Raw genomic sequence first — 27915 nt, forward strand, 5'->3', positions numbered from 1 at the left:
TCAGTAAAATCAGATTGAGTCCGCGATAAGATACCTACTGAAGAAGAAAAATTCAAAAATTATGTGTCTTTCCCAAGATTATAATTCTGTACTTTTGACTGTAAGGGTACCCTACTTGCCTCTATCACTGTAAATACTTACCACAAATTGTGGTCATTATCTTCAAAAACATTTGTGTGTACTGTGTTACTGATTGCTTAAAAAACAACATTGTCTTGCAAGTATCAAGCACTCAAAATCCGCGTATCGATTACGAAATTTAGATCTAATTAGAGACAAATTAGCGAGCACGTGGCGACCGAGAAGTTGTTAAAAACGCATTTGCCATTTATACGCATCACGCACTCTAACCGACAACACCTTTGCTATATTTCAGTCTAAAATAGAAAAAAAGTAACGAAATGCTGGCACAAAACCTCTTTATTCGTTAAAAAGTCAAGATAAGAAGAAAAAATAAAAACAACAGTTCAAATTTTCAAATTTCGTAATCTCGATTCCAAATCCAAAAGTTCGTCACCAACGGAACTCCCCGAAAGTGAAAAGAGGCGGCACTCACTACACTCTGCAGTTACTTCCGACGTAACGCTACGCGCGTAAAGACGTCGGATCGAACGCGTTCAAAAATGTGTGTGAACGAGTGACATGGAACACTACGTAGATGGAATTCAAAATTTCAAAATTCGAAGAAGAACAAGTGGAAAGATGAATCTGATAAGTGTTTTTGTGATTTTCGCGGCATTTTCGAATTGTGTTTTAAGTTCTGACGTTGAGAATGACGTTCTGACTTTGCAAGACGACTTGGACTTGAAGGATGAGGCTGCTTCGGACAGGAGAAGGCCGTCGAATGAGCAAGAAAAGGATATACTTCTCTTGGATGCTCTTGGGAGGAGGAAGGGATCGTACCACCATAATGCCTATGCATCGTCACAGGAAGATGACTCTATCATGGATTTGTTGGGGAAAAGTAAGTAGTTAGCTTATTAAAGTTTTGAAATAGGAAATGGTAAAGCAAGCTTTTTCCAAAGTACTTAGGTACCTACTTGTGATATACGTAATTCATATGAAAGCCAAAAGGCCCATATTTATTTAATTATTTAGGACAACCAACAAGACAGACACAAGTACAAGCATATTTTTCTTAGTTACGATTTTTATCTTTACAGACCTGACAAAAATAAGATTAAACTGTAGCCCCCTTAATTAATAAAAAATATCTTCTCAATTATGGACGTGAGATTCTAGATAATTTTATTTTAAAGACAACTTCCATTTCGTTATTGCTTCGCTACGTCTCTAAAATATAAAAATAGGTCATGTAAGTTTGTTATAAATTATTAAGAGTGTTCATAAATAACAACATAGCTCAGAAAGGACTATTATTGTGTGTAAAAGCTTTTCGAAAGTTTAACGAGGAGCTTTAAGCTAATAAAGCTTGAAAGTGTCATTCAAATTATGTTACAAAACGTGTTATGAAAACTCTAACTTATTATTTACTATTTAAGTACCATGTTTATCTTTTATATAGTAGACCGTACCCATGATACAAACTTTGCTTAGTTTGCGATTAGATGCAGTGCATAATGTCCAAAGATATTTATATATTATTTAAACCAACTAAACACGCATTAAAAACAAATAGTTATTAAAACTTTAAACTTATTCTAACTTGTCACAGACAATATAATATCAATTTGTCGAAACGTTAATTTGTAAATAAATTGACTTGAAAATGATTTTTAGTATAAAAATATGCCGATTGAGACATAAACTTACAAAGTAGATCATTATAGAGTGATTTATTTGACACAATGATCATCTTGATAGCAAGTGTGAGCGCGATAGTGAAAATGATCGATCGATCGTTCACCTGTGCAAGCGCAGTCTATAGAAACTGGCAATGTTTCTAACAGACACTATAAAGAAGAAATATTTGTATTTAATTTTGCATGTTTGTATTATAGGCTCCGAATTTTGGAATTCTATTGCGAAGCCGGGGCGGGTAGTTAATCTATTAGATAGTATCTATACCAGCGGTTCCCGAATGGTGGTCCGCGGAACCCTGGGGTTCCGTGAAAAGGCCGCAAGGGTTCCGTAAAAAATATTATCCCACGTTTCGTGACCGACATTGTTCGCTCGCACCGACTTGTTTACGCACAAGGGAGGGGCAGGGCGTGCGGGCGGATTAGTACGGGGGTTCCGCTAGGAAAAGTATAATCAATTAGGGTTCCTTGGCAAAAAAAAATTGGGAAACCCTGATCTATACTATCTATACTATATATACTATCTATACCTTCTATACTATGTATTCTAATATTATAAATGCGAAAGTAACTCTGTCTGTCTGTCAGTCTGGTCTAGTCTGTTCTGTTCTAGTCTCGCTTTCACGCCTAAACCACTGAACCGATTTTAATGAAATTTGGCATAGATATAGTTTTTGTCCTAGGAAAGGACATAGGATAGTTTTTATCCCGGTTTTTGAAACAGGGACGCCGCGATAAAGTTTTTCTGTGACAGACAAAATTCCACGCGGGCGGAGCGGCGGGCGTAAAGCTAGTAACAAATAAATCTAAAAATAGCTGACACCAAACCTCTTCTATTTATCAAGTACCTAAACCTACTTAATTACAAATTCCTTCTGTCACAGAAAGTCTTCATCGCGATAATTTCTCTGATCGCTAATATAATAATATTAGCGATCAGAGAAATTATACAAGCACCCATGTTGATTTTCCGACTTTGTCAGCCCACTCATTTTCCCCTTATTATTGGATTCTAAAAACCTGAAACACGTGTTTTTCAATTATCGATAAGATCCTGTAAAGTTTGGAATAAAATTGTCTAACTAATTATTACCCTATACAAACTTTGGAACTTTCACGGACTTACGTGCCATATTTGGAGACTCTTACATCCGTTTTCACAAACGATGCTTGCTTAAGTGAAGCAGCAAATCGAACGCACAGCGTTGAATAGAGCTCTGTGATTGGTTCGTGTGTCACCCTGGGGGCGTAGTGTGAGTTTACGTCAAACGCATTCAATGTCAACTGCCTAAATAAGTGACCTTAAATGTATGACGGATTGTACAGCGCCCCTAGCGGATACTTTCTAGAACTAAGAACTTTAAATATTCATATAATTTTTTAACGCGCGCGCTATTGACGACGTTTGATGTAAACTCACACAAAGCCCTCTGTGCGTCCACGCGCACTGTGAGACCTCATAGTAATGTTTGTGAACAAGGGCGTTACTCCAGCGGTTTTTATGGATTTTCTTTCTTTATTAAATGCCAGTTTCTATTAGCGCAAACTATGTAGATCAGTAATCTAATATCGCGTGTTTGTACCTGTTTATTGTTTTGTTTGTGTTTACAGCTGGTTACGACACTTCATTGGAGTAAAAAACATATAACAAAAAATGTAATATGACAACTATTGTTTTTTTTTATTTTTTGTGTGATTTCTTAAAATGAATGTCGCAAATAATTAAGGAAGTAAAATAGAGAATTTATCGATAGTGGAAATATCAATTACTGTAAGGGACAAAACACGATTTTTCAGGAGAGNAAAGCTCTAAGCAGATCATAGGACTGAGTAGGACCAAAATGCGCATCTTAGTTCGAGCCCTCACTGGACACTGCAGCTTAAACAAGCACTTGTCCACTATGGGACTGTCCGAAACAAGAACGTGCAGGATGTGCCAAGAGGCAGATGAAACGCCACTACACATGCTCACGGACTGCGGACCTCTGATGCGCAAGCGGAGCATACACCTGGGCAAACACATCCTAAGCCCACAAGATGTAAAACATATCGCCCCCCAAAAGATACTGCACTTCCTAATGGATGCAGGACTCGGAGGCGAACTGTAAGGAAAACAGCGGCGATCACAATAGATCGATAACGGTCGCAGTGATACTAGGACTTTATTGAACTAGAATAGCCGCTCAACACAAATAAAAAAAAAAAAAAATACACGATGTCTCTCTGCCTTTGTATTTTATACTTGTTTACCTGACACGACTTTGCTGTGGACCACTCAAGCTATGATAACAATAACCTGATATTGAGTGGAACGAAAGAAAACTTTGCACGGTCTTTCAAAGAAAACAAGCGAGCATCTCGTTTAGAGTTATCGGATAATTATGCCCGCTTTCTTTAACGGTAAAGTATTAATATAACTAGATATAAGTCTAAAAAGACTACCTAAGTAGTAAAAAAATCGTAGTATCTTAACTAGCAAACTTACCAAAGTGCGATAATGCATTTTAAAACTATGACAAAAATTGTATTGGTTTGCTACAGTCGATAGCATATAAAACAAATAAACGAGCATCAAATAGTTTTCTATTACCATGAGTTACTTGAATGTTTACTTTACTCGCTACTTTGTGTAATTTTTGAGTCGTAATATTGTAACCTAACCTAACCTAAACCTATCCTAAAATTGGCAGTTATTATGTAATCCTTCAAACTTGCTGTAGACCGATGAGCTTTCTTTGAATACAACATAGCTAAGTAAGCAGTTCTACGTAAAGCCTAAAGTTTCAAACAAGACTTTCTTACACCTTACCCTAAGGGATCGCTCCATATCAAGTTTGAATCACAAGTATAAAAAAATCTTTTTTAAGAATCATGAGCAGACGCCATAATGGACTGAAGTGTGAAGACTGCAGGTCGTTGCCCTAAGGGCAGCATATAGTGAAATTTATGAGTGTACCTTGGTTACAAGCCATCAATCCCGTTTAGCATCTAATAGTCTATGGTCCAGCGCTTGCTGTGACATAAAACTCGGTAACCGGAAAATATTTTAGAGTTTTCAGGAAATTCTTATAGAGAATTTCCATAATAGACTTCAATAAATTATTGCTATTTTGTTAAAAGGATTACTTAGGCTGGTTGCACCATCTTACTTTAACTTTAACAAAAGTCAAAAATCTGTCAAACTCTATACAAAAACACCAGTTATTGTTATAGTTACTGTTAAAGTAAGATGGTTCAACTCAGCCTTAGAACCAAGAATTTATTTGCTCATAATAACAATCAATTTAATACAAATATTTAAACAGTCATTATTAAAGCCGCATATAACTACCAATTTGGTTCAATTATTTACTAGTCTTCGTAATAAACAAGATTGACATAAAACCTTATTGTTTAAAAAACCTCAAAAACATCGTTACTCAGCAGAACATAAATTGAGTTTAAATGTAGGTACATAAAAAGAAAAACTGCTTACTCACTTCTGATTCTGACCACCCTCTTATTATCATAATGTGGGTTTTCAAATTTCAACTCTATCACCTGGTAACAAGGCGCTCCTGGGATGTGCAGGGAGAATGCATTTGTCACCACGGAGCGGTTATTAACGTTCAAAGACGAGTGACAAGGAGATGTAGTGTGAAAAGCACTTCCTTGGGAATATGAACAAATTGATGCATTTTCTTGTGTGGGTAAGACGAAATAGAAAAGATTGGAGTGAAAAATAAAATATCTGAAAAAGTAGAGAAAAATCCAATTTTAACGTTTTAAATTGTAGAGAAAAAATACATTGCGTTTATTTGGTACTGTAGTTATATGTAGTTACTTAAAAAATAAGGTGTTTAATTTACTTTAGCTACCCGATAGGTACTAGGTATTTAGCCTAGGCGCAGACCACCGGTTTTTAGTTGGCCGATAGTTGGGTCGGGCTGTTGATCAGTAGCTATGTATATTGATTGATGTATGAAAGTGCGCACATTACACCGATTTGGTATCGGCCGATTCTTCATACAAATTAGAATCGGGCCCAACCATCGGTGGTCTGCGCCTAGGCTAATTATCGTCATTTACAGCCTTCACTATGCTTGCCGAGTGGAAATCTCTTCTCAAGAATTCATCTACCCAAGCAGTTACCAATTCTTCGACAGATATGGTCAGACCACTAAGTATAGTTAAAAAAATATAATTTTCCGGCTTAATAAAATGATACTAAAATAAAAAATTACATCGGTAAGACCTATTTGAGTGATTTTATCTCATAATATTCTTTGAATGATCTAGGACTTAGGTAATTCACAGGAAATTGGACCTCCAGTATCATTTCACCCGATCTGTTCCATACGCTCGTACATTCTGGGCTCAGTTACTACAAACTAAAGCCTGCTTTAACTTTATAGACCGGAAAAAACCCTGTTTACGTCTGTCGGAGGCCATTCGTTCCCATGCTCGAGTTGTGTCATATATTCCGCCATGGAGTCTGCCCATATAGGGCTACCTTGGGGCTACCATCAGTTCAGTGATAATGGGATAGGAAAAAGGTGATGATGAAGTGCAGTTTGGAATGGAATGTCAATGGAAAAGACTATGGTGTCAAATCCAATTGGGTTTGTGAATCAGCTGGTTTAAAACGATCAGTATCCTATCGCCTAATGACAGCTGAAAATATACCACAAGATTATCCAATGCTTTGGTTTCCTATGTAAAAAGCAACTCGGTTACACATATTTGACACAATATGTTAGTTTGTGCGAACACCTTAAAAAAAACAAATACAACTTTCGATACACAATAACGGGTTTAGTCGGAAGAATCCTCTGAAATAATATTTAAACAAAAAAAAAAATCCCCAAAGAAAGATGGTCACCCCAGCTTTACCACATAGGGGTATTGTTCAAATCTGAATTTACAACACTATTGTAAAAGTGGATTAACCTCTCGTTCGGCGTTTTTGTTAGGAGGTTAGATTTTTTTGAGTCTGACCTCCACGGTCGTCAATACGGCGCCGCGGCGTAACCAAACATAAAAAATCTAAACTTTTATCATCATCACCATCGTCTCTGCAAGCATGGTTCTGGAGAGGAAGCCGCGTATCGGAAAACGCAGCGTAGGATGTCCACCCACAAGGTGGACCGACGACATCATCATAAAGGTAGCAGGAAGGCGTTGGACGCAGGCCGCTACCAACCGGCCTTTGTTGAAAATCATTGGGGGAGGCCTATGTTCAGCAGTGGACGTCCTATGTTCATTACTTTGGTCTTAACCTGAATAACCTCATTATTGTATCTTTTAACAAGATATTTCCCAAACTTTTATAGCTTCAACATACTCATCTCACTGATTCCCACGTTTCATCAGATATAATTACAGTTGGATTGATATGATCGCAATTTTCCGCTGAACAAGTTGGAGCGAGATGCTGAAGTTCGCGTTGCTAGGCGCGGACAATATCGGGACGAGTGAAGCCACGAAATAGGCGAGAGAGATAATTATGACATATCAAGTTTAACAATATGGCATTCTATGTAATCGTAATAGGTGCTGTTTTGCAAAAATAAAAATGTGCTGTCGGTATTGGTAATTGATATTTTTTTTTATCCGTATTTTTTTCGAATCAATGCATAAAACATTTTGAGGCCTTGTTTCAAAATTTTTTTATTTAAAAAGTAATATTCTGTTAATACTTGAACAATAAACGCTTGCGTTTATTTATAGAAGGATGCTTGATAGTTTAAAAAAAAAGTTTTATAACCTTCTTGTACGAGTGTGTATGGTATAATTAATGTCACCTCCATTAACTGATAATCTCACAAACCAATAAAGCCGACTAACACAGCTGAACGAACATTCCATGGTCCAGGCACTCACTTACTGTCACAGTTCATTTGTTATTTCAGTATATTTTTCAAAATTGTACTGAAAAAAATCTTAAGTGGGTACATGAAAAATAATTCACCAACAAATAAAATCATTACACCGCCCGTTTAATAGCCCCACTCTTGTCTTACGAACACCCTACAGTTTGAGATCAAACGTTGCTACGTCTTCGCGATGCCGAATCGCAACGCTCTCGGGTTACTGTAGTATTATTTATCGGTAATTCGATAGATGACATTTCGTGATATTAAATTGGATGTCGAGATGTCGACTTTATTTTTGTCTTGATATGTTTTCGGGTATAATATTAGAAGGTACGTGGGCTCTACATTGAAAATTTTTAGCGTGGAACTTAATTTTTAGTTGAGATCAAGAAAAAAGGTTTTGGGCCGGGTGTTTTCTTAAACTAATAACGGTAATGAAATAGACTGTAGGTAGAATTACTATAAAAAGATACATAATCAAAATTTACTAGTTCCATGTCAGCCTATGCATTTTTAAGTGTAACTTTATGGCAACCTACCTACTTATTTATCTGGGGGCACGGCAGTGCCCCCACCAAGTCGAGCAAAAAAGCGGCACGGCCGTACCATCCTTTTCTCGAAGCAATTCAGGCCATTATCGACCGCCTGTAACTTCGTTGTGGATAAAACTAGAAGGCTGAATTTTCATTAGCTATGCAGGCATTGTAAAGACACGGTATATTTAAAATTTCATTCAATTTGAACCAGTAGTTTAAGAATTATAACGGGTCAAAGTTACTTAATTTTGTCACTCACTGACTNTGGCGTATGTATGTGGTGTACTAAAGCGATTGAGAGATTGAGAGGCTGGAAGTCATCGAGCTTACGAGCGAGACGATTCGTAATGACTCTCGAAAACAGCTTGTAGACATGGCTCGGAAGTGAGATGGGTCTATAATTCTTCAACAAGGTTTTGTCGCCTTTTTTGAAGAAGAGTGTCACTACACTTCTGTGCCATACCGTAGGCGTTTTTCCTTCGAGGATGACGGAATTGAACAGCTTCTGAAGAGCCTTCAGCCCCTCGGTCAAAAACCCAACTGCGTAAAAATGAACAGAAAAAAGATAGAAACAAGACAACTTAGTGTTCATAAGTGTAGTAGGAGTGGGAGGCATTAAATGCATATCACCACCAAAAAAAGTAATTGATATCCTATATGCATATTAACGTAAGGGCCTAATTATAATAAATCAAAAAGTTTTAAATGAAGTAAGGTTCAATGAGTTCAAAAGTTAAAACCAACAGTTTAGGGTAAGGGCTGAATTGTATTATTAAAAGGAATTTACGTCCTTTAAATCATTTGTTTCCCCAAAAGTCGTATTCAGACGACTAAAAATGTTTAAGGTAAGGGACATTTTTTTAAAGATATCAACATTTCAAGTATACCAATCGATAGAGCCGAAAATTCTGAATGCGTTGGTATATATAACTCATTTTGGCCAAAATGTCCCTTACATTAATTGATACTTCCACTATCGTTATGTAGTGGCTTTAAGTAATGAAACGCATAGATTCAGTAGTTTTTGTTTAAACTAAATTGCTTATAATATTAATAGCACTATTAATATATTTTTTGCTCTAATAGTAATATAATAGTAATGTAGTTTTAGTACCAAACCATTTATAATAGTAATATAGTTTTAGTACCAAATAAATATTTTTTCTTTCTTTCTTTCTTTCTTTCTTTCTTTCAAATACGTTAAGCGTTGCGTCATCGCGTGTTGCAGCTAAATTACTTTAAAACTTTTAATAGTTTAAACTAATATTGTATTAATTACTTATAATGATCATTGTTTACAAATAGGTACACTTGTTACACGAATAGGAAGTTACATTAATGAACAATTAGTTACTTGTTGGTTTTTAAATAAGCTATACTAAACTAATATTGTTTTTACGCTTGTATTTATTTTAAAAAGTTTTAATTTATGTACTCGATAGATACATAGTATGTTTAGTTTGTGATTACTTAGATGACGTTAGTGTACTTTTTCACATTATGGGCAAAGCAAACCTTTTAAATACAATTCTAAATATTTAATGAAGTACACTAAGTACCTACACTACTGTTTCATCTATACTAGTACATATTATAAAGCGGAAGAATTTGTTCGTTGAACGCGTTAATCTCAGGAACTACTGGTTCGATTTGAAAAAATATTTTTGGGTAAAGATGTGTTGTTGGTAGATCTTTGTCAATAAATAAATAAATAAATAGCCCATTTATCGAAGAAGACTTTAGGCTATATAACATCACCCTACGGCCAATAGGGGCGGACGGCGGAGCAGTAAAGAAAAATGTTGCTTATACGGGAAATATTATTCAAACTAAGTATATTCACACAAATCACGCGCACGCAGTTGCAGGCACAGTTAAAGCTACTCGTTCATTTAAAAATCTCTAATAGTTTTCAATTATCCTCTTTCATTATTAACCTGATGATTGATTAAAACGATGTAAAGACTAGTGATAAACAAGAACATTTGTTTGGTTTTTGCTAATGTTTCTACAAATGTTGGTCAAGTGCGTGCCATTGACGCGTTAAATGAAGTTTCGTAGTAAATCTTGGGTAATTACAACTAACTGATTACTCGTGCTTGTGGCAAAGACTCTTAAGGGCTTGTTACCACGGAGATATCCCGTTTTTTGCTGAAACTGATTTTATAAAGGATCCCGTTATTATAACGTGTTTTAATATTAATGTTCACACGAATATCCCGGGAACTAGCCCTAAGACGAGGGCACCTAAGTACCGTGGCACTTTATGTTGTTATTATCACATAAGTTTGTAGGTAGCAATAAAATATAGTCTGACATTTTGTGGACTTTACCACTAACCAAGCTATCCTGAGTTATTGATCTCTAACTTTGTAACCCTTTATACTCGTAATCTATTTAGTCGTTTACATGCAAGCAAGTGGAGTATACAGGGTGTTAGGTAAATATATGAGCCGACACTAGCCCGTGTTAACATGGACATAAAATGGTATGGTGAAGTCAGAAAATTGCTATCTCTATTTTAATTATTTTAATATTCATCCAAATCGGAATTTATAAAATTTATTTTGTATGAAAAAAATGGTGATATCAATATTCTGACTTCACCATACCATTTATATGCCCATGTTAACATGGGCTAGTGTCGGCTCATATCCCCATTTACGCAACACCCTGTATATGTGTGCTCGAACCGCACGCATAATTATGTAGACATACTAACACTCGGCTTTATTTATTTCGTACCTACCTACTGTTAAAACAATAGGTACTAAATACTAAAGAAAGACCCCTGTTTCTGAAGTATTTAGGTAGTAGTAGGTATTTGCTTTATATAATTGGTTGTTTATCATAATTTATACGTCAGTTTATATTTAGTACTGTCTCCATGTCCACTATACACATCAGTATCAGTTTTCAAATGTATGTCATAATGCTAGAGATTGGTTTACCTATAAAATTTATGTCGTTTGGACCAAAAAACTACTAAAAAATATTGTTTGACTCTCAGATTGTGACCTACATTAGAATTGATTAGAGATAGAGATTTAACATAATTTATTATGAAAGTAGAACAATATTTCAGATTATGTGTAAATATTTCAGTGTACAAGTATTGTGTACTAGAGATCTTAAGAGGTCTCTATTTTGTAAGAAAAATCCGATAGTTTTAAGATTTAGTCGTATAAAGTTTCAGTAGTTTCACACAGTTCGAGCTGCTTAACTTGATGTTTACTCATTCAATGAACGGTACACCCGATATTTGTTCTTTTTTAAAATAACCTCAACCGCATACGAGTCACAAACATTAACTGCTTTTTCTCTTTTCATTACAATGTAATTCATAGTTACATAACATCACAGTATTGCCAAAACAACCATCACCCGAAAAAGGTGCCACAATATGATTGTTTAAAAGGTATTATCCAAATTCTTTCCTCGATATCTCTTACAACCATTCTCATACCCCGTCTCTTCTTTCCAGTGATACCCCAGACCTGTCGGTACCGTGGCGCCCGCTACCCTTGCGGTCTCAGCATATCCTGCGTGCTCGGAGGAGGGAAGCCTATGGACCTCTGTTCGGGAGGGATGATCTGGGCCTGCTGTGTGGACAGAGACACGACAGAGAGGCCGAGCGAGGTTGCGCCGGTGGTGCATAATGCAAGTAAGTGGACGACCTGTATTTTGATGCCCTGTAATTTGGACGACCTGTATTTTGTTGCCCTGTAATTTGGACGACCTGTGTTTGGACGACCTGTATTTGGACAACCTGTATTTGGACGACCTGTATTTGGACGACCTGTATTTTGATGCCCTGTAATTTGGACGACCTGTATTTGGACGACCTATATTTTGTAGACCTGTAGGTATAGGCGACCTGCATTCGGCCTGCAATATTTAATTTTTTAGAACTTGAGTTATTACTCTCTTTGGGCGACCTGTATTTTGTAGGTATTAATAGGCGACCTGCATTCAGAATGATAGCTAGTAATATTTGATTTTAGAACTTGAGTTTTTGCTCTAGTTTGGAATTGAATCCATGGCGAATTGCATTAGGAATGCCAGCTAGCCAATTCAATATTGAATTTTTGGGAACTTGAAAAAATCTTTTGCCTCTTTCGGGAATTGAACGCATGACCTTTCGCTTATCGTACGAATGCTCTTAGCAACAGATACATTGAACTTATCAAAACCAAATCCAAGTGTATTTTTTTCAAGAACATATTTTTAAAAATGTTCGTAGACATTTTTTAAGGCAAAAGATCTAACAAAAATATTGAAGTGCTATTCAAAAGCGGGCCTTAATTTGTCAGAATAGAAACTGCAGTCAATTACATAACTTTTGCAGTCCAAATGCATTCTAACGATGGAGGAAAACTGCAATTTTACAGATGGCTGGCAATTCAAATACAGGGCGTCTAAAACTTACGTAGATAATTTAAGTGCGGGATTTGCAGTGTTGTTACACCTGCTCTACACGTTGGCCCCAACATTGGTTCCAACATCTCTCCAATGTGTGGGTCTAAAAAATAACATTGGTACCAATATTGGCTACACAAACTGTTTTCTAGATCCAAACGTTGGAGTGAACTTGGGGCCAACGTGTGTAGTCGGACTCAAATTAATAATAAACATAAGAAGCATGTGTCATTTGTAAATATACTCGTAAATACTCGACAAAAACAGACAATTAAAAATACACGATATAATTTAAAGACTAAATTATTGAATATTCACACAATAATTTTACAATATTGTCAAACACACAACTTTAGTAGATATAAACATGATACGCGTTATTAATTTATATTTATGAATTAAACCGTTATTTTATTGGACAAAGCATTTATATACACAGCATTTATTATTAACACTGCTGTTACATTAAATATTATACTTTAAATTAACTAAATTATTCATTTTAATACCGGCCAATATGGAAATCATTGGGGGAGGCCTATGTTCAGCAGTGGACATCCTGTGGCTGAAATGATGATGATGATGATTAATTTCAATTATTTTCATTATGTAAGCTTAAAAGGGAACAAATTAGATGCACATCGTTAAACTACAGGTTCAAATTAAGAGTCCTTTCTAATGAAAAGTATTAATTAACAGTCTAATTATGTAACTAACAATGATGTCATGATTGCAATTAACTGGTGACTAATTAATTAATTTTGTTCATGCAACAATCGAACGAGAAAGTGGTCAAAATACCACGTGCTATAATGGTTTGTGACGTGAATTATAACATAATATGTTACATATTTGAATATGTCGATAGTGGAAGTATCAATTAATGTAAGGGACATTTTGGCCAAAATGAGTTATATATACCAACGCATTCAGAATTTTCGGCTCTATCGATTGGTATACTTGAAATGTTGATATCTTTAAAAAAATGTCCCTTACCTTAAACATTTTTAGTCGTCTGAATACGACTTTTGGGGAAACAAATGATTTAAAGGACGTAAATTCCTTTTAATAATACAATTCAGCCCTTACCCTAAACTGTTGGTTTTAACTTTTGAACTCATTGAACCTTACTTCATTTAAAACTTTTTGATTTATTATAATTAGGCCCTTACGTTAATATGCATATAGGATATCAATTACTTTTTTTGGTGGTGATATGCATTTAATGCCTCCCACTCCTACTACACTAATGAACACTAAGTTGTCTTGTTTCTATCTTTTTTCTGTTCATTTTTACGCAGTTGGGTTTTTGACCGAGGGGCTGAAGGCTCTTCAGAAGCTGTTCAATTCCGTCATCCTCGAAGGAAAAACGCCTACGGTATGGCACAGAAGTGTGGTGACACTCTTCTTCAAAAAAGGCGACAAAACCTTGTTGAAGAATTATAGACCCATCTCACTTCCGAGCCATGTCTACAAGCTGTTTTCGAGAGTCATTACGAATCGTCTCGCTCGTAAGCTCGATGACTTCCAGCCTCTCAATCTCTCAATCGCTTTAGTACACCACATACATACGCCACGGCAGATTATACAGAAGACCGAGGAGTATAGTCAGTCACTTTGCCTGGCGTTTGTGGACTATGAGAAAGCTTCGATCGAGACCTGGGCAGTACCTACTACAGTTTCTCCAACGGTGTCAAATTGACTACCTATATCGATACATCGAAATGTTGAAAGGCTTGTACGAAAACGCCACAATGTCGTTCCGTCTCCAGGATCAAGACTCGAAACCAGTTGCAGCAGCAGACAGGGGGAACTGAAAACTCCGAAACTGTTTCTGGACTGGAACGGATTCGGCATAAATATCAACGGTGAGTAAATAACCCACCTTCGATTCGCAAACGATATCATAGCCATGGCTGAGACCGTGGAAGATCTAGGCACAATGCACAATGGCCTGAGTCGAGCCTCTCAACAAGGGGGTCTTAAAATGAAACATGGACAAGACAAAATCATGTCAAATGTCCGTGTTGCACCCACTCCTCTAAAGGTTGGATACTCTACACTCGGCAGTTGTTGACACTTATATGTACCTAGTACAAACAGTCCAGTTAGGCTGGTTATAGTGTCACGCGGACCGTCCAGTGCGGATCCGCTTCACACAGCCGATCTGTAAACTTCGAGGAAGCGTTTTAGAGTAATGCGGTCCGCAGGAATCGCTCGCTCCCTATCAGTTCATACAGATTGGCTGTGCGGAGCGATCCGCACTGACGGTCTGCGTGACACTAAAACCAGCCTTAGGTAGGTCTAACTTCGAGGAAGAGGTCAATCGTCGAATCCAACTCGGCTGGCAACGTTCAGGAAGCTTCGTGATATTCTCACGTCTGAAATATCGCACTGTCTCAAGACAAAAGTCTTTGATAACTTATGGATCTGAGACGTGGTCGCTTACTGTGGGCCTCATAAGAAGACTCAAGGTCAAAGGCGATGGAGCGTGCTATGCTCGTAGTGATTGAACCAGAAATGACGTGATCCGCAGGAGAACCAAAGTGACTGACATAGTCCGCAGAATCGCTAAAATCAAGTGGCAGTGGATGGAGCTCGTAGCTTGCAAAGCTGATGGCCGCTGGGGCAGAAAAATTCTTGAGTGGCGACCACGAGCTGGAAGACGTAATGTGCTGCAGACCCCCACTAGGTCGACCGACGATCTGGTGAAGGTTGTAGGAGGTGCCTGGATGCGGGCGGCGCAGGACCGGTTGTTGTGGAAATCCTTGGGGGAAGACCTTTGTCCAGCAGTGGACGTCATTCGGCTAAAACGAACGAACGATGATTGAAAAAAAAACCTAACTGCGTAAAAATGAACAGAAAAAGATAGAAACAAGACAACTTGTTCACAAATGAAGACGTAGGCATCATCAGTGACTAAATGTTTTGTTGGTGATGTGTATTTGATGCCTCCAACTGCATTTGTGAACACTAAGTTGTCTTGTTTCTATCTCTTCTCTTCGTTTTGTTAATGAATACTCGAATGCAACCTCTACTTACATCAGGTTTCAATGTTAAAATTGTCAAGTTACAATAATATTACTGTCGTGTTTATTCTTAAATGTACCTTACAACATACATGACATTCCATACTGTGAAATTTCAACATTGTAAGGTACAGTCAAGCTCGTTTTTTTAATGTAAGGGACATGCTATCTTTTAAACTACCCATTTTTCGAAAATTTGGCGTTTATATTATGAAAGAACAGAAAATTCTAAGAAACTTTGCCATAGAAACTATTTAAATCGTAACATCACATAAAAAGATATTGAGGTATAAAGAAAAAAAAAATCGTTTTTTGGCTCTCCTGAAAAGTCGTGTTTTGTCCCTTACAGTAATTGATATTTCCACTATCGATGTAATTACATACATACACGAAAAACTATTTTTTCCTAGAAGTGTTGTATAAAAATAACAAGTTACTGTTTTCCAAATCAAAGCAATTGTTAATGCTACGAAATTACCATATTCATCGTATAGATTAACCGTTTTAGTCGTAAATACTGAAAATCATTAATTTATGTAGGTTACTATCTTTTCAGAATAACCCATTTAAGAAGACTTGATAAATTATCTTTTCAAAAATTATAATTATAATTATAATAATATGTTGTCCCGAAGTGGTGGTAGGGCAAGCTATATTTGAGGCATGTATAAGTGCCCTTAAAAAGGCCTTCATACTTACAAAAAGAATTTGAATATAAATCCGACCCAAAACTGTGATAACACGGTCTTATTTGTATTTTAGTTTACGCTCTGGATCCATTTTCCATCATCTGACTTCAAGTAGTTTTAGTCTTAATCTAGATCCATATTTTGACGTATTCTGTCTTTCCCGAACACTATAACCCGGGCCTTTTCAATGCTAGACTGAATAGGCACTTTCAGGGCAGATATGCCATCCTAGATTGCATCTCACTTAACACCAAGCGCGATTACGGTCAAATGCCTGCCTTGATATACAGAGTGGAATTTTGTAATGCCACCTGGAGGGAAAGTACTCTTAATACTGTAGATAGAAAATTTTACTCAAAGGAAACATTCCTTAATTTAGGAAAAGAAATATAACTGGTGGCATTACAAAATTTCACCCTGTATATGCATAAAAAAACCGCTCTAACTCCACAACCAACCAAACTGAGTTAAAACTAAATCTTATAGATCCACAACCATTCAGCCAAAGGGAAATCAGGTCATTAGGATCCTGTCCACTAGAAGGTTAGCAGAGAATCGGTATTCGCTAAGCGTCGCGTATTACGAAACTCGGGCGTAATGTGCTTACCACTCTCTCTGGAGGGCACAAGCCATGAGCGGAAGCGGGAGCGGGAACGATTAAATAGACAACAAAACAATCGTATTGTTTGTGTTAGTAAATCTATTTAATTATGAAAAGCAATTCATTTAAGACTTTAGTTCTCACCATTGCTAATCGATTTTATCAGGTTGTTTTTTTTTTAATTCGAGTAAATGCAAAAGGACAGCTAAACTTTTCGACTCTAGTATTTACAACAATTAAAAAAAATGTTGATAAAACTTTTTCTTAAATTGTCATTAATTTATTTCATAATTCTTGAATGAATATAGTTAATGACCGGTTGATAGCGGCCTTCATCCAGCGCCTTCCTGCTACTTTTATGAGGTCGCCGGTCCACCTTCTCAGTCGGTCAATGTAAACCATTGGGGTAGGCCTATGTTCGGCAGTAGACGTCCTATGGCTGAAATGATGAAGATGAAAAAATATATTCAAATGCCTTATTTACCATAACATACCATAACCCGCTACCTTTTCTACTTTGTACCTCAACCAAGTTCACGCGCCGTTCGTTCCAAGACGCATAATGGTAGGGCGCCACTTCCGCGGTCTTACCACAGTTTTGTAATGTGTTATTATCTCTCACTTTCACGTTGGACTCGCTAATTTTCTTTACGGTTTGTTTGGTTCACATTTGATTCAATTTAAATGAGTATGGCCTTTTTCAGGTCGCTACGTTCCAAATATAGCTTGCTTGATGTGGTAAATTCAAATAAATAGTTTCGTAGGTACGATCGGTTTTTAGGTTTTGCTCTGACGAATAATAAGTTACTGTTTGTAGAATGAAAGTAGATGAGTTCAAATATTGTAATACTTAATTTTACAGTTCATCTTCTCGCGTCACTGTGTTTGTAACAAAAGTCTTCTGAAAGACCGATTTTTTATGAAATTTTGTGTGAATAGTCAGTTGATTTGAGAATAGGATGTAAACTAAGGAAGTGATAAGGATTTGTCACGTAGTTACGAAGCCGCGAGCACAGCTATTAGTGTTATTATAAAAATAGTAGGATCAACTTTAGGATATGCTACAAAAATGTGTATTACTTAGATAAAATAATGACAAAACTATTGAAAGTGTTATTTTTTGCGATACATGTATAACAACAAACAGTACCTACGTGATTTTTCCCGGGATTTATATAATGACTGTCGACCAAAAGTCCAAAATTACGACTCACCTTTGCATCAGCTTTCTGAGCAATAAAACCTTATCCCGGTATACATCTTCGGTAGTTGTACCATACCGGTATAAAGTGCGATCTTTTATCACCAAATCGAGATGCAGGTGAAAATCCTAGCGAGTGAAAGTGAACGTTATATCACGCCCGTTGGAGCGTGGCCAAGGCGGGACGCCACAGAGTTGCGACTTGCGTTTTTAGATAATCAGGAAAAACTTTAGACATAAACGTTTTGTTGCTTCATGTCCAAAAGTAGGGGCAGAAGAATATCAACAGCTTAAAATTTGATGAACATTAAAATCTACTATATAAAAATAAGTCGGGTTTTCCTCCCTGACGCTATAACTCCAGAACGCACGAACCGATTTCCACGGTTTTGCATTCGTTGGAAAGGTCTCGGGCTCCGTGAGGTTTATAGCAAAGAAAATTCGGGAAAAGGGGGTAAAACGGGATCCACGCGTACGAAGTCGCGGGCGGCCGCTAGTTTATAAATAAATTAATGTCATACTGAATTAAACTATTTTTTACGGTTGTCATGAAGGCAGATAAAGTGACTTTTGCTGACGTGCTCACACTTACATAATAAATTGTATTTCATAACAATAAACAAAAACAAAATACCCAACTGCGTAAAAATTAACTAAAAAGATAAAAACAAGCCTCAGTGTTCACAAATGCAGTCGGAGGTAATTAGTCAATGACTAAATATTATTTTGTTGGTGATATGTATTTGATGCCTCCTCCTTCTGGCGCAGTCGGGTAAAAAGGGCCGCAAAGGTAGCTCATGGGTTTCTTTCGCCACAATAAAAAATGAATTTGACTTGGTAATAATATTACCTGTCGTCGCAACTTTGTGGCAAACAATTTTAAGATGGTATAATTTGACAGATTACAAATCTGCAACGCACTGAGTTAAAACAATGTAGATGATTTGCTGAGTAACTCACTTAATTTCTTGGACTGTTATTCAATTTTATCTTTAGACTGGATTTTAATTGACTTAGACGTAATATTCGTATTGCGAAATCTGTTTAATTATTTCTTTGAACTGGATGATTTGGACACCATTTACCATTAAATAACTTAGAATTGCTATACCATAATATTATGGTCATATGCATTTTGACAGCTTCTTAAAAGTATGGATTTTAGTAGAAATCATTCGGTAGGATGGTAGGGTAGTTATGTCGCTAGGCGTCGCACACCCGCCGATGGTGGCGCAGTTCTGCGAGGGGCAGGCGGGCTGGTAGTGTTGACTGTATAGTCAAATGATTCTAAAACGTCAAGTGGCAAAAATCGAAACTAATATCCCAGTGTTGATTTCGATAGTAGCGCCCTACTGTCAATGTCATATCTGGGATACTTGAGTGTTATCGAACTTTAATGGCAAGTGACAGAAGAGTATAGTGACAATACTATAATATTAATAATGATTATTTTCTCTGATGATATCAAGTACTGTACAACGACAAAAGTAGCAAAGTTTACAGTGCTTCTTCACCTACTTCGGCTGGGTTGCACCATCTTACTTAAATTTTGACAAACGTCAAAAATCTGTCAAACTCCATACAAAAAAACAGCGGTTATCGTTATAGTTACGGTCAAAGTTAGGTGGTGCAACTCAGACTTACTATTTTTAGCTATTATGAAATTATTACATAAAGAAAATCATTGAACTTACATGACATTGCTTTAAAAACCAAGTTTAACATTACGTAACAGTGATAAATGTTAATTAATTATCTAATAACCATGCTTTAATAACGTAATTATTACGCTCAACACTTTGTTTCCTTACTTCCGGTACATTGTTTGTTCAAACGAATGCACTTCAAGTTAAAAGTATTTAGCTCTTATGTAGTCATAATAAGAACGATTTTGCACCAAAAATGTTAAACTTGACGTGCTATAGATACATAACGTGAAAATCGCGTAATTATTATACAAGATTACAAAAAAACGCGGACGTATCGCTTCAGAACCTATTACAAGTACCTACTTTATGTATGTAAATTATAAATCTTAAGAAAGCAACACTTTTATGTGCTATTAAAAATAGTATTACAGACTATGTTTATGGTACAATTTCGGAATGCTCAGTTTTGAGTTTGGTTCCCAAATAAGACACATAACATATCATAGACAACACTCAGGAACTATTTTTACCGCCTGATAAAGTCTCTGATAAATTGTCAGGAACTTACCTAAAATTAAACTGCAATTCTTGATTCTATAAGTCTCGTAAATAATATTTTTATCCTAGGTTTCACAAGTCTTAGAAGTTAGTCTTCAAATATTTAGCAGATTTATCCCCTGTTATTTGTAAGCTTTACATTACAGATAGCTATCTGAAACTTTATCAGGCACTGGTGAAAATAATATCAGACACCATTTAGACATCTATTCTACACTACAAATTTTCCTGATTAAAATACTTTAGTTATTTTGTCACATAGTAAGAATACTTTACGAATAAGTTAGCTAAGAAAACGAAAGATTTTAAATTACTAGTTTTACTATTAGACTAAACTACTGCATAATACTGTCCATAAAACCTAAATATTGAAAACAGGTGATCTCATTGAGCTCATTGGCACATTCCCTCACGAAAACTACGACTACCAAAACACAAACCAATTCGAAGACCCGATCATCATTTACACCGACACTAACCTGCCGAATCCGGCGCACAACCGGCCGAAACCGGATCTGAACCGGCCGAAACCGGATCTGAACCAGCCAGAACCGGACCCACCAAAGCCGGACTGGGAATACCAGAACCACTATTTTCACGTGAAACCCTCGTACCACGAGACAACGACGCAGAACACACATTACAATGATGGTGATGATGATTATGTGCCAGTGCACACGAACGGTCATAAGCCGCAGAGGCCAAGTTTTCCTGGTGAGATGTTGTTTTATTGGGCTCTCTTAGGGTATGGTGAAACTCTAGCTGACTGCATGCAATTGATATTAATAAGATGAGCAATTTTTGTCTGCACCACGTTGGGCGCCAAGTTAATTTTTTGGCGCCCAACATGGTGTTTCCTAAAAGTACTTTTAAGTAACTTTTCTGTTGTTGTTACTCTTTTTTATTAATTTTGTGATGATAATAATAGATTTATGAACGCGTTATAATGTTACATAAGTGTCATGCGTCTTATTCAGCGAGTTTCCCCGTCACCTAAGATAGCACTGTCACTTTCTTGCTTGAACAGCACAGCAATTTCATAATCATCACGCACCATTTCTGCCGCACACGCTTACACACAGATCGACGCATTCGCTTCGGCAGCTTTGTTTTTTGTCGCTTGGTCAATGATCTTTTAGACAGTATTGACGCACGAGTATTCTACTCTACTTTATTGGTAGCTGGAGTGTAGAAACACCAAAACTTGTCAATAAATTGATTGAGACTGAGCAGGCAGATTTTGTAAGTCACATTTTGTGGTGTATTGGGCCACCAGGCACGGTTATAGGTGTAAGTCCTATTGGGAGTAAATGATAATGTGATAGGTACACGCACTTATGGAGTTTTAGTCTCTGGGGATCAATCGTGTCGTGTCTTCACAAAGAGGAAACTGTTAGTAAAATAGCATTAAATTGAATACATTGAAATGCTTTTAGGGTTACACAATGGGATAGGAAACGACTTTAGACGTCACTTCGCTGTACTCAATGTAGCTCAATGTTTAGCTGATAATTTATAAACGTCAATTTTAAGTGCAAGTTTTGGCGTTACTCCAGGAATGTAGAAAGTAGAAAAGCATCTTGTCATAGTTAGTTACTTTATCGTAGTTATTGTTTTATGTGGTCAATAACACGTGTTAAGTATTTGTAAGCACGCACCGCTTTATTCGTTCACATTGTATGTTTTAAATGTATGGCTGGGGACATAAGTCGTCTGACAAAAATCCAAAGTTTTGGATTTAATCATCCCTTTCTCTCTTAGCGACATTATAACACAAGAGATAGAGACATATATACAAGGCGTTAGGGATTAGGCTAAGAATTAGCCTTGCTATTTAGGCTAGCCTTCTGAGTCTCTCAAATAGAACTTGTAAAATTCTTTTAATATTCGGATCTGTTAACTTCTGTATATCTTACATTTAGGTGTTTATTTCTTTTTTCTTTTTTAAATATCTTAGTAAACTCTTTTTAAATCATATTAAGTGGACAAATATTTCGATGAAAAAAAAGCATCTATCTAAAAAGATTTTTCACTTTTCAGGTTGCGGGGAACATTTCACCAGGTCGAACCGTATCGTAGGGGGCCATTCGACGGGCTTTGGGTCCCACCCCTGGCAGGCGGCACTGATCAAGTCAGGGTTCCTTAGCAAGAAGCTGGCTTGTGGTGGGGCCCTGATATCTGATCGCTGGGTCATCACAGCTGCGCATTGCGTTGCTACGTAAGTAATGTTGATGTTACAGTCAAAAGTCATAATCGGTCAAAACCACTTTTGACTGCAAAAATCAGAAAGTAGTTTTGACTGATGCTCTTGGTCAATATTCAAGACCAAGAGCGTTGGTCAGTCAAAAGTGTTTTAGCCTGATTTTAAAATTTTACCATTCAGTCAAAATTCATCAAAGTGTTATGTATAGTGAAAATCACTTGGAAATCATAAAAAATGTGTTAACAATAAAATGCGAACCACTACTGAGAATAATTTAACCATAATTCCTCTGAATCCGCAAAGTAGAATATATATCCTCCTCCTCTTTTTATGCGGTTTCCCTAAGGCCCAGAACAGACAGTGAAATGCAACTGCAACGAAACTGCAACTTTCTGATGATTCTGATGAATGAAACTGAAACTGAAAGTTTCAAACTGGTCGCGTCATGGGTGGTCTCTCAACGAACGCTATGGCAGAAACTTAGATGCAACTCAAAAGTAACTAGCAGCTGCAGTTGCGTTTCACCGTCTGTTCTGGGCCTAACCCGTTTGGCCAGCATGGAGAGTGTTGAACAAATCCTCCATTTGCTTAAAGTAAATTAGTGAGATTCGTCCTCCAGCAATGAAAACTAAATGACCTGATGATGATGAATCTTCTACCCTATAACAAAGCTTATAATACACCTTTATAAATATATAATTTTTCAATCCTCAGCACTCCAAACTCCCAGCTTCGCGTGCGGCTAGGCGAGTGGGACGTGAGAGATGCTGGTGAAAGGTACTCGCACGAGGAGTTCGCTGTCCAGAGGAAGGAGGTGCACCCTGCGTACGAGCCGGCGGACTTCAGGAACGATGTGGCGCTGGTGCAGCTGGATAGGGGGGTGGTGTTTAAGCAGCATATACTGCCAGTAAGATCCTTAGTTTTTTATTTATTTTCATGCAGCATAAAGCAGGTTAGGCAGCAGCATATTGCGATACCACTCAGGTAACTAAGTTTTTAAGCTCCTGTATATTATGTAATTTACAGCATTACAAATTGTCACTTAGTAAGCAATAAATATTTTGAATTTGAATTTGAATTTGAATTTGAATTTGAATTTGAATTTGACTGCAATTGCTTCGAAAGTTAGGTGAGGTCTAGGATGGTAGGTACATACCTGCCCTGTAAGTATACAGGGTGTTTGGCGCATCGTGTGCCAAAATGATTTGGCGGATAGAATGGGTCATTTCCTATATTTTCAGCCCCCATAACACGTTCCATGTCAGGCGGCTACTTTTATATTAAGTTTTTTAGTAATTTCACCAAAATACCCAAATCGCATCATTTAATTTCGATTTAAAAAAAAACTACTAAGCGTAGCCTCAAAGTAATTATTTTTTTTTGACGTGCATTGATATAGGGTTGCATCAAATCTAAATTTACTGGCAAATATCATCTAGTTTTTTTTTAATTCAGCTTTGAACTTTTCCGAAAAGTTAAAAATGGACTGAACATTTAAGTTTACATGGCTATAAATTTTTTTTTAAAAGAGATAGCGATCTTCGGATTTTATCAAAACTTCTCTAGTCTATCCCCATTCAAACGGTATACTAATCTTGTTTAAATAATAACAACAACTTCACAAATTCCCTAAATTAGTGCATTGACTCTATTCGGACTGATTTGCGAAATTTGTGTTTATAGCCCCTTTTTGTGTGAATAACACGTTAAATACCTACAGGTAAAAAATATTTATCTTATGCAATGTAAAAAACCTTTTCTCTATCGTTTTTCAATGTGGATTTCTTGAAATTAAAGACGAAAATAATTATTTTGATCGTTTATTAATTATTACAAATTTTGTTCAAAATGTCCGCCTCGGCAACGTATACACTAAGTAACGACATCTTCTTCTAATTTAGACTGGCCCTATACAGTGGCCTGCACGTTCCCCAGACCTAACTCCGTTAGATTTTTACGTCTGGGGACGAGGTAATGAACTGGTGTACGTAACGGAAGTTCAAACATTAGAAGAACTACAACAACGAATAGAAAACGCCTTTATAGTAATAAAAAGAGAAATGAGGCTGCATACGACAACAGTCGAAGATGTCGTGAGTGTATACGTTGCCGAGGCGGACATTTTGAACAAAATTTGTAATAATTAATAAACGATCAAAATAATTATTTTCGTCTTTAATTTCAAGAAATCCACGTTGAAAAACGATAGGGAAAAAGTTTTTACATTGCATAAGATAAATATTTTTACCTGTAGGTATTTAACGTGTTATTCACACAAAAAGGGGCTATAAACACAAATTTCGCAAATCAGTCCGAATAGAGTCAATGCACTAATTTAGGGAATTTGTGAAGTTGTTGTTATTATTTAAACAAGATTAGTATACCGTTTGAATGGGGATAGACTAGAGAAGTTTTGATAAAATCCGAAGATCGCTATCTCTTTTAAAAAAAAATTTATAGCCATGTAAACTTAAATGTTCAGTCCATTTTTAACTTTTCGGAAAAGTTCAAAGCTGAATTAAAAAAAAACTAGATGATATTTGCCAGTAAATTTAGATTTGATGCAACCCTATATCAATGCACGTCAAAACAAAATATTTACTTTGAGGCTACGCTTAGTAGTTTTTTTTTAAATCGAAATTAAATGATGCGATTTGGGTATTTTGGTGAAATTACTAAAAAACTTAATATAAAAGTAGCCGCCTGACATGGAACGTGTTATGGGGGGTGAAAATATAGGAAATGACCCATTCTATCCGCCAAATAATTTTGGCACACGATGCGCCAAACACCCTGTATATTCGCTTTCGCCTTGAAAAGGCCCGGATTATAATACTCGGGAAAAACAGATAATTCCAGTCCCTAGCTGTTCGCATTATAAAAGAATTACAAAACACAAATAGCCAATAGTGGTTTAGTACTTACTTCTAGTAGTAAGACCACCTGTCAGACCCGATGGTACCGGATTCAATTCTCAGCTGAGGCAATATTCTTCTCAGTTTGGTAGATTCTAAGTCGGTCTGACTAGCTACCACTATCTTATGTAAGCCTGTCCGTAACAACGATGTTGTGTTTCGGCAGTTAGCGGTAAAATGGCCGTTCCTCTGTGGCTGTTTTTATTATTTTTTTAATATTTACTTCGTCAAACTACTATGGTGACTCTTAAGTCCTGTGAAGTCTCACACCATAAAAGCCTTAACAAAAACCAACCCTCTATAAGTGGAGAACAGGAATAATTTTATTACTCGTATTTTTAACGTAATGTTTCAGGTTTGCTTACCTCAGAAGCAGATGAAGTTGGCAGGAAAAATGGCGACAGTCGCAGGCTGGGGCAGGACGCGACATGGACAGAGCACCGTGCCTTCTGTTTTACAGGTAAAGTTCTTATTTAGATCATCATCATCATCATTTTAGCCAATGACAGTTTACTGCCTCTCACTTTTTTCATCCAGCTGCTCAGCTATCTTTCATTCAATTTAAGTTCTTTATTTCTTGAAGTACCGAAAAAGGCAGCGTGAGACGTCCACAAGGTGGACCGACGTCCTGATAAAGGTAGCAGGAAAGCGCTGGATGCAGGCCGCTACCAACCGTGCGCTGTAGAAGTCATTGGAGGAGGCCTATATTCAGTAGGGAACGTCCTATGACTGAAATGATGATGATGATGATGATTTCTTGAGGTCATCGGGCCATCAAGCAATTACTATGAGCTTTGCTTGTTTTAGGGCTGGGTGTTTTCTACGTACAAACCTAGGATATACTCGTAGATGTTTAAAAAATATAATTCTTTGGTCTCATAGGTAAAAGCTTTGATCTTGGCACCATCCACGCCATGTGAAAATGATCAAGAACATTTTAACAATATTATTATTTAATTTCCAGGAAGTGGACGTAGAAGTGATCCCCAACGAGAGGTGCCAGCGATGGTTCCGCGCGGCCGGCAGGCGGGAGACGATACACGACGTGTTCCTCTGTGCGGGATACAAAGAGGTAAATAATATTTATTTATTTATTCTATAATGCAATAAAATTGGTACATTAGGTGAACTTAATGCCATTGGGCATCGCTGCCAGTTAATAATGCCAGTTAAATAATTTGGGCTAAACAGGAACTTTAAATAAACTTAACTTTCTGATAATAAAGCCTATTTAGTTAAAGTATTGTTCTCTCTCGAAAAATTATGGGTTCAGGGTTCAAAAGCCAAATGGGATAGAAGTCATTTTCTGAAATTCATATTTTCTTTAAATCATTTATTAAGTGAGATCCTATAAGCCCACAGAAAACAGAACTATACTATTAGTGCTGTAGTTCTCATCGCTGCAACTTCTAGGTAGCTAGTATCAACAGCTTACCAATAAAACTTTATAATGAAGGCTGCGCAGTTATAGGGCTTGTTCCCACGGTAATCCAAGATTCAATAATGCAGACTCCTGCAAAACTGGACTGTCGAGTGGACACACATTATGCGTGTTTTAAATTCAAATTACAAATTCAAACAAATTTGATATTAAAATACGTATAAACGGTATTCTGCAAAAAACAGTTCCTACAAAACGGGGTGTCTACGTGGGAACAAGCCCTTACCAGAAATATGCTGTAGAAGGCATAAGACTGAACATGGAATATAACTGCCATTACTGAGATAAATTATTATAAAAAAAAATCCGCATTAATTAAGGTACCATTGGTCTCATTATTTTTTTTTCTTCCAGGGAGGCCGAGACTCCTGCCAAGGCGACTCCGGCGGCCCTCTCACGATGAAGCTCGAGGGGCGAAGCACCCTCATTGGGCTCGTATCATGGGGCATCGGCTGCGGCCGCGAACACTTACCTGGAGTTTACACGAATATACAGAAGTTTGTGCCGTGGATAGACAAACTTGTTAATCCACAGTGAAACAGAACTGGAGAAGAAAAAGAAATAGATGATGAGGAAGAAGAAGAAATAGATAAAGACAAAAAGAATGAAGAAGTAGATAATAAAGACAAAAGAAATGGAGAAGAAAGAGATGCACAAATGGATAAGACACAATCGACGTAATTTGAAAGAACTCTGACGTTTGATGAAGATGGAACTGAAGATGAAAAGTGATAATTATTTTAAAAAGTTGATGATTATAAACTAAAATGTGATTTTGAAGTGACAAGTAGACAATAACTTGTGTTATAAACGTAATCATGAAAATACAACAGACTAAAGGTCATAAAATTTTGGATCTTCTAAAATTCAATAATTTAAAGATCTCACTACGAGTTGTAGCAGTGAATTTTGTGACAAATATCAACGTTTTACAAAAATATTCGTCTGTATGTTAAAGATGTTTCAATTAAGCATCCAAAAGACTACATTCATTATATTCATGTCGTCCATTATTATTAGAGAATAGGAAAGTGGACATAATCTAATTAAGGTTAACAA

General features: G+C 36.7%; 1 protein-coding gene across 2 annotated transcripts; it reads left to right on the forward strand.

Moving 5' to 3' along the window:
- Positions 1-318: 318 nt before the first annotated feature.
- Positions 319-27915, forward strand: LOC114362171 (serine proteinase stubble). 2 transcript variants are annotated; one of them, XM_028317460.1, is made up of 8 exons: positions 319-964; positions 11636-11815; positions 20676-21011; positions 22338-22515; positions 23215-23407; positions 25771-25875; positions 26380-26487; positions 27211-27915. In XM_028317460.1, the coding sequence occupies exons 1-8, from the start codon at positions 643-645 to the stop codon at positions 27391-27393; spliced, it is 1605 nt and encodes a 534-aa protein (XP_028173261.1). In that variant the 5' UTR covers positions 319-642; the 3' UTR covers positions 27394-27915. The 2 variants fall into 2 exon arrangements, with proteins under 2 accessions (XP_028173261.1, XP_028173262.1); XM_028317461.1 differs by lacking the exon at positions 20676-21011 and having other exon boundaries at positions 323-964; positions 27211-27561.

This window comes from Ostrinia furnacalis, unplaced genomic scaffold (assembly GCF_004193835.3).
Source record: "Ostrinia furnacalis isolate ACB-3 unplaced genomic scaffold, ASM419383v2 OfSCF6241, whole genome shotgun sequence".
NCBI lineage: Eukaryota > Metazoa > Arthropoda > Insecta > Lepidoptera > Crambidae > Ostrinia > Ostrinia furnacalis.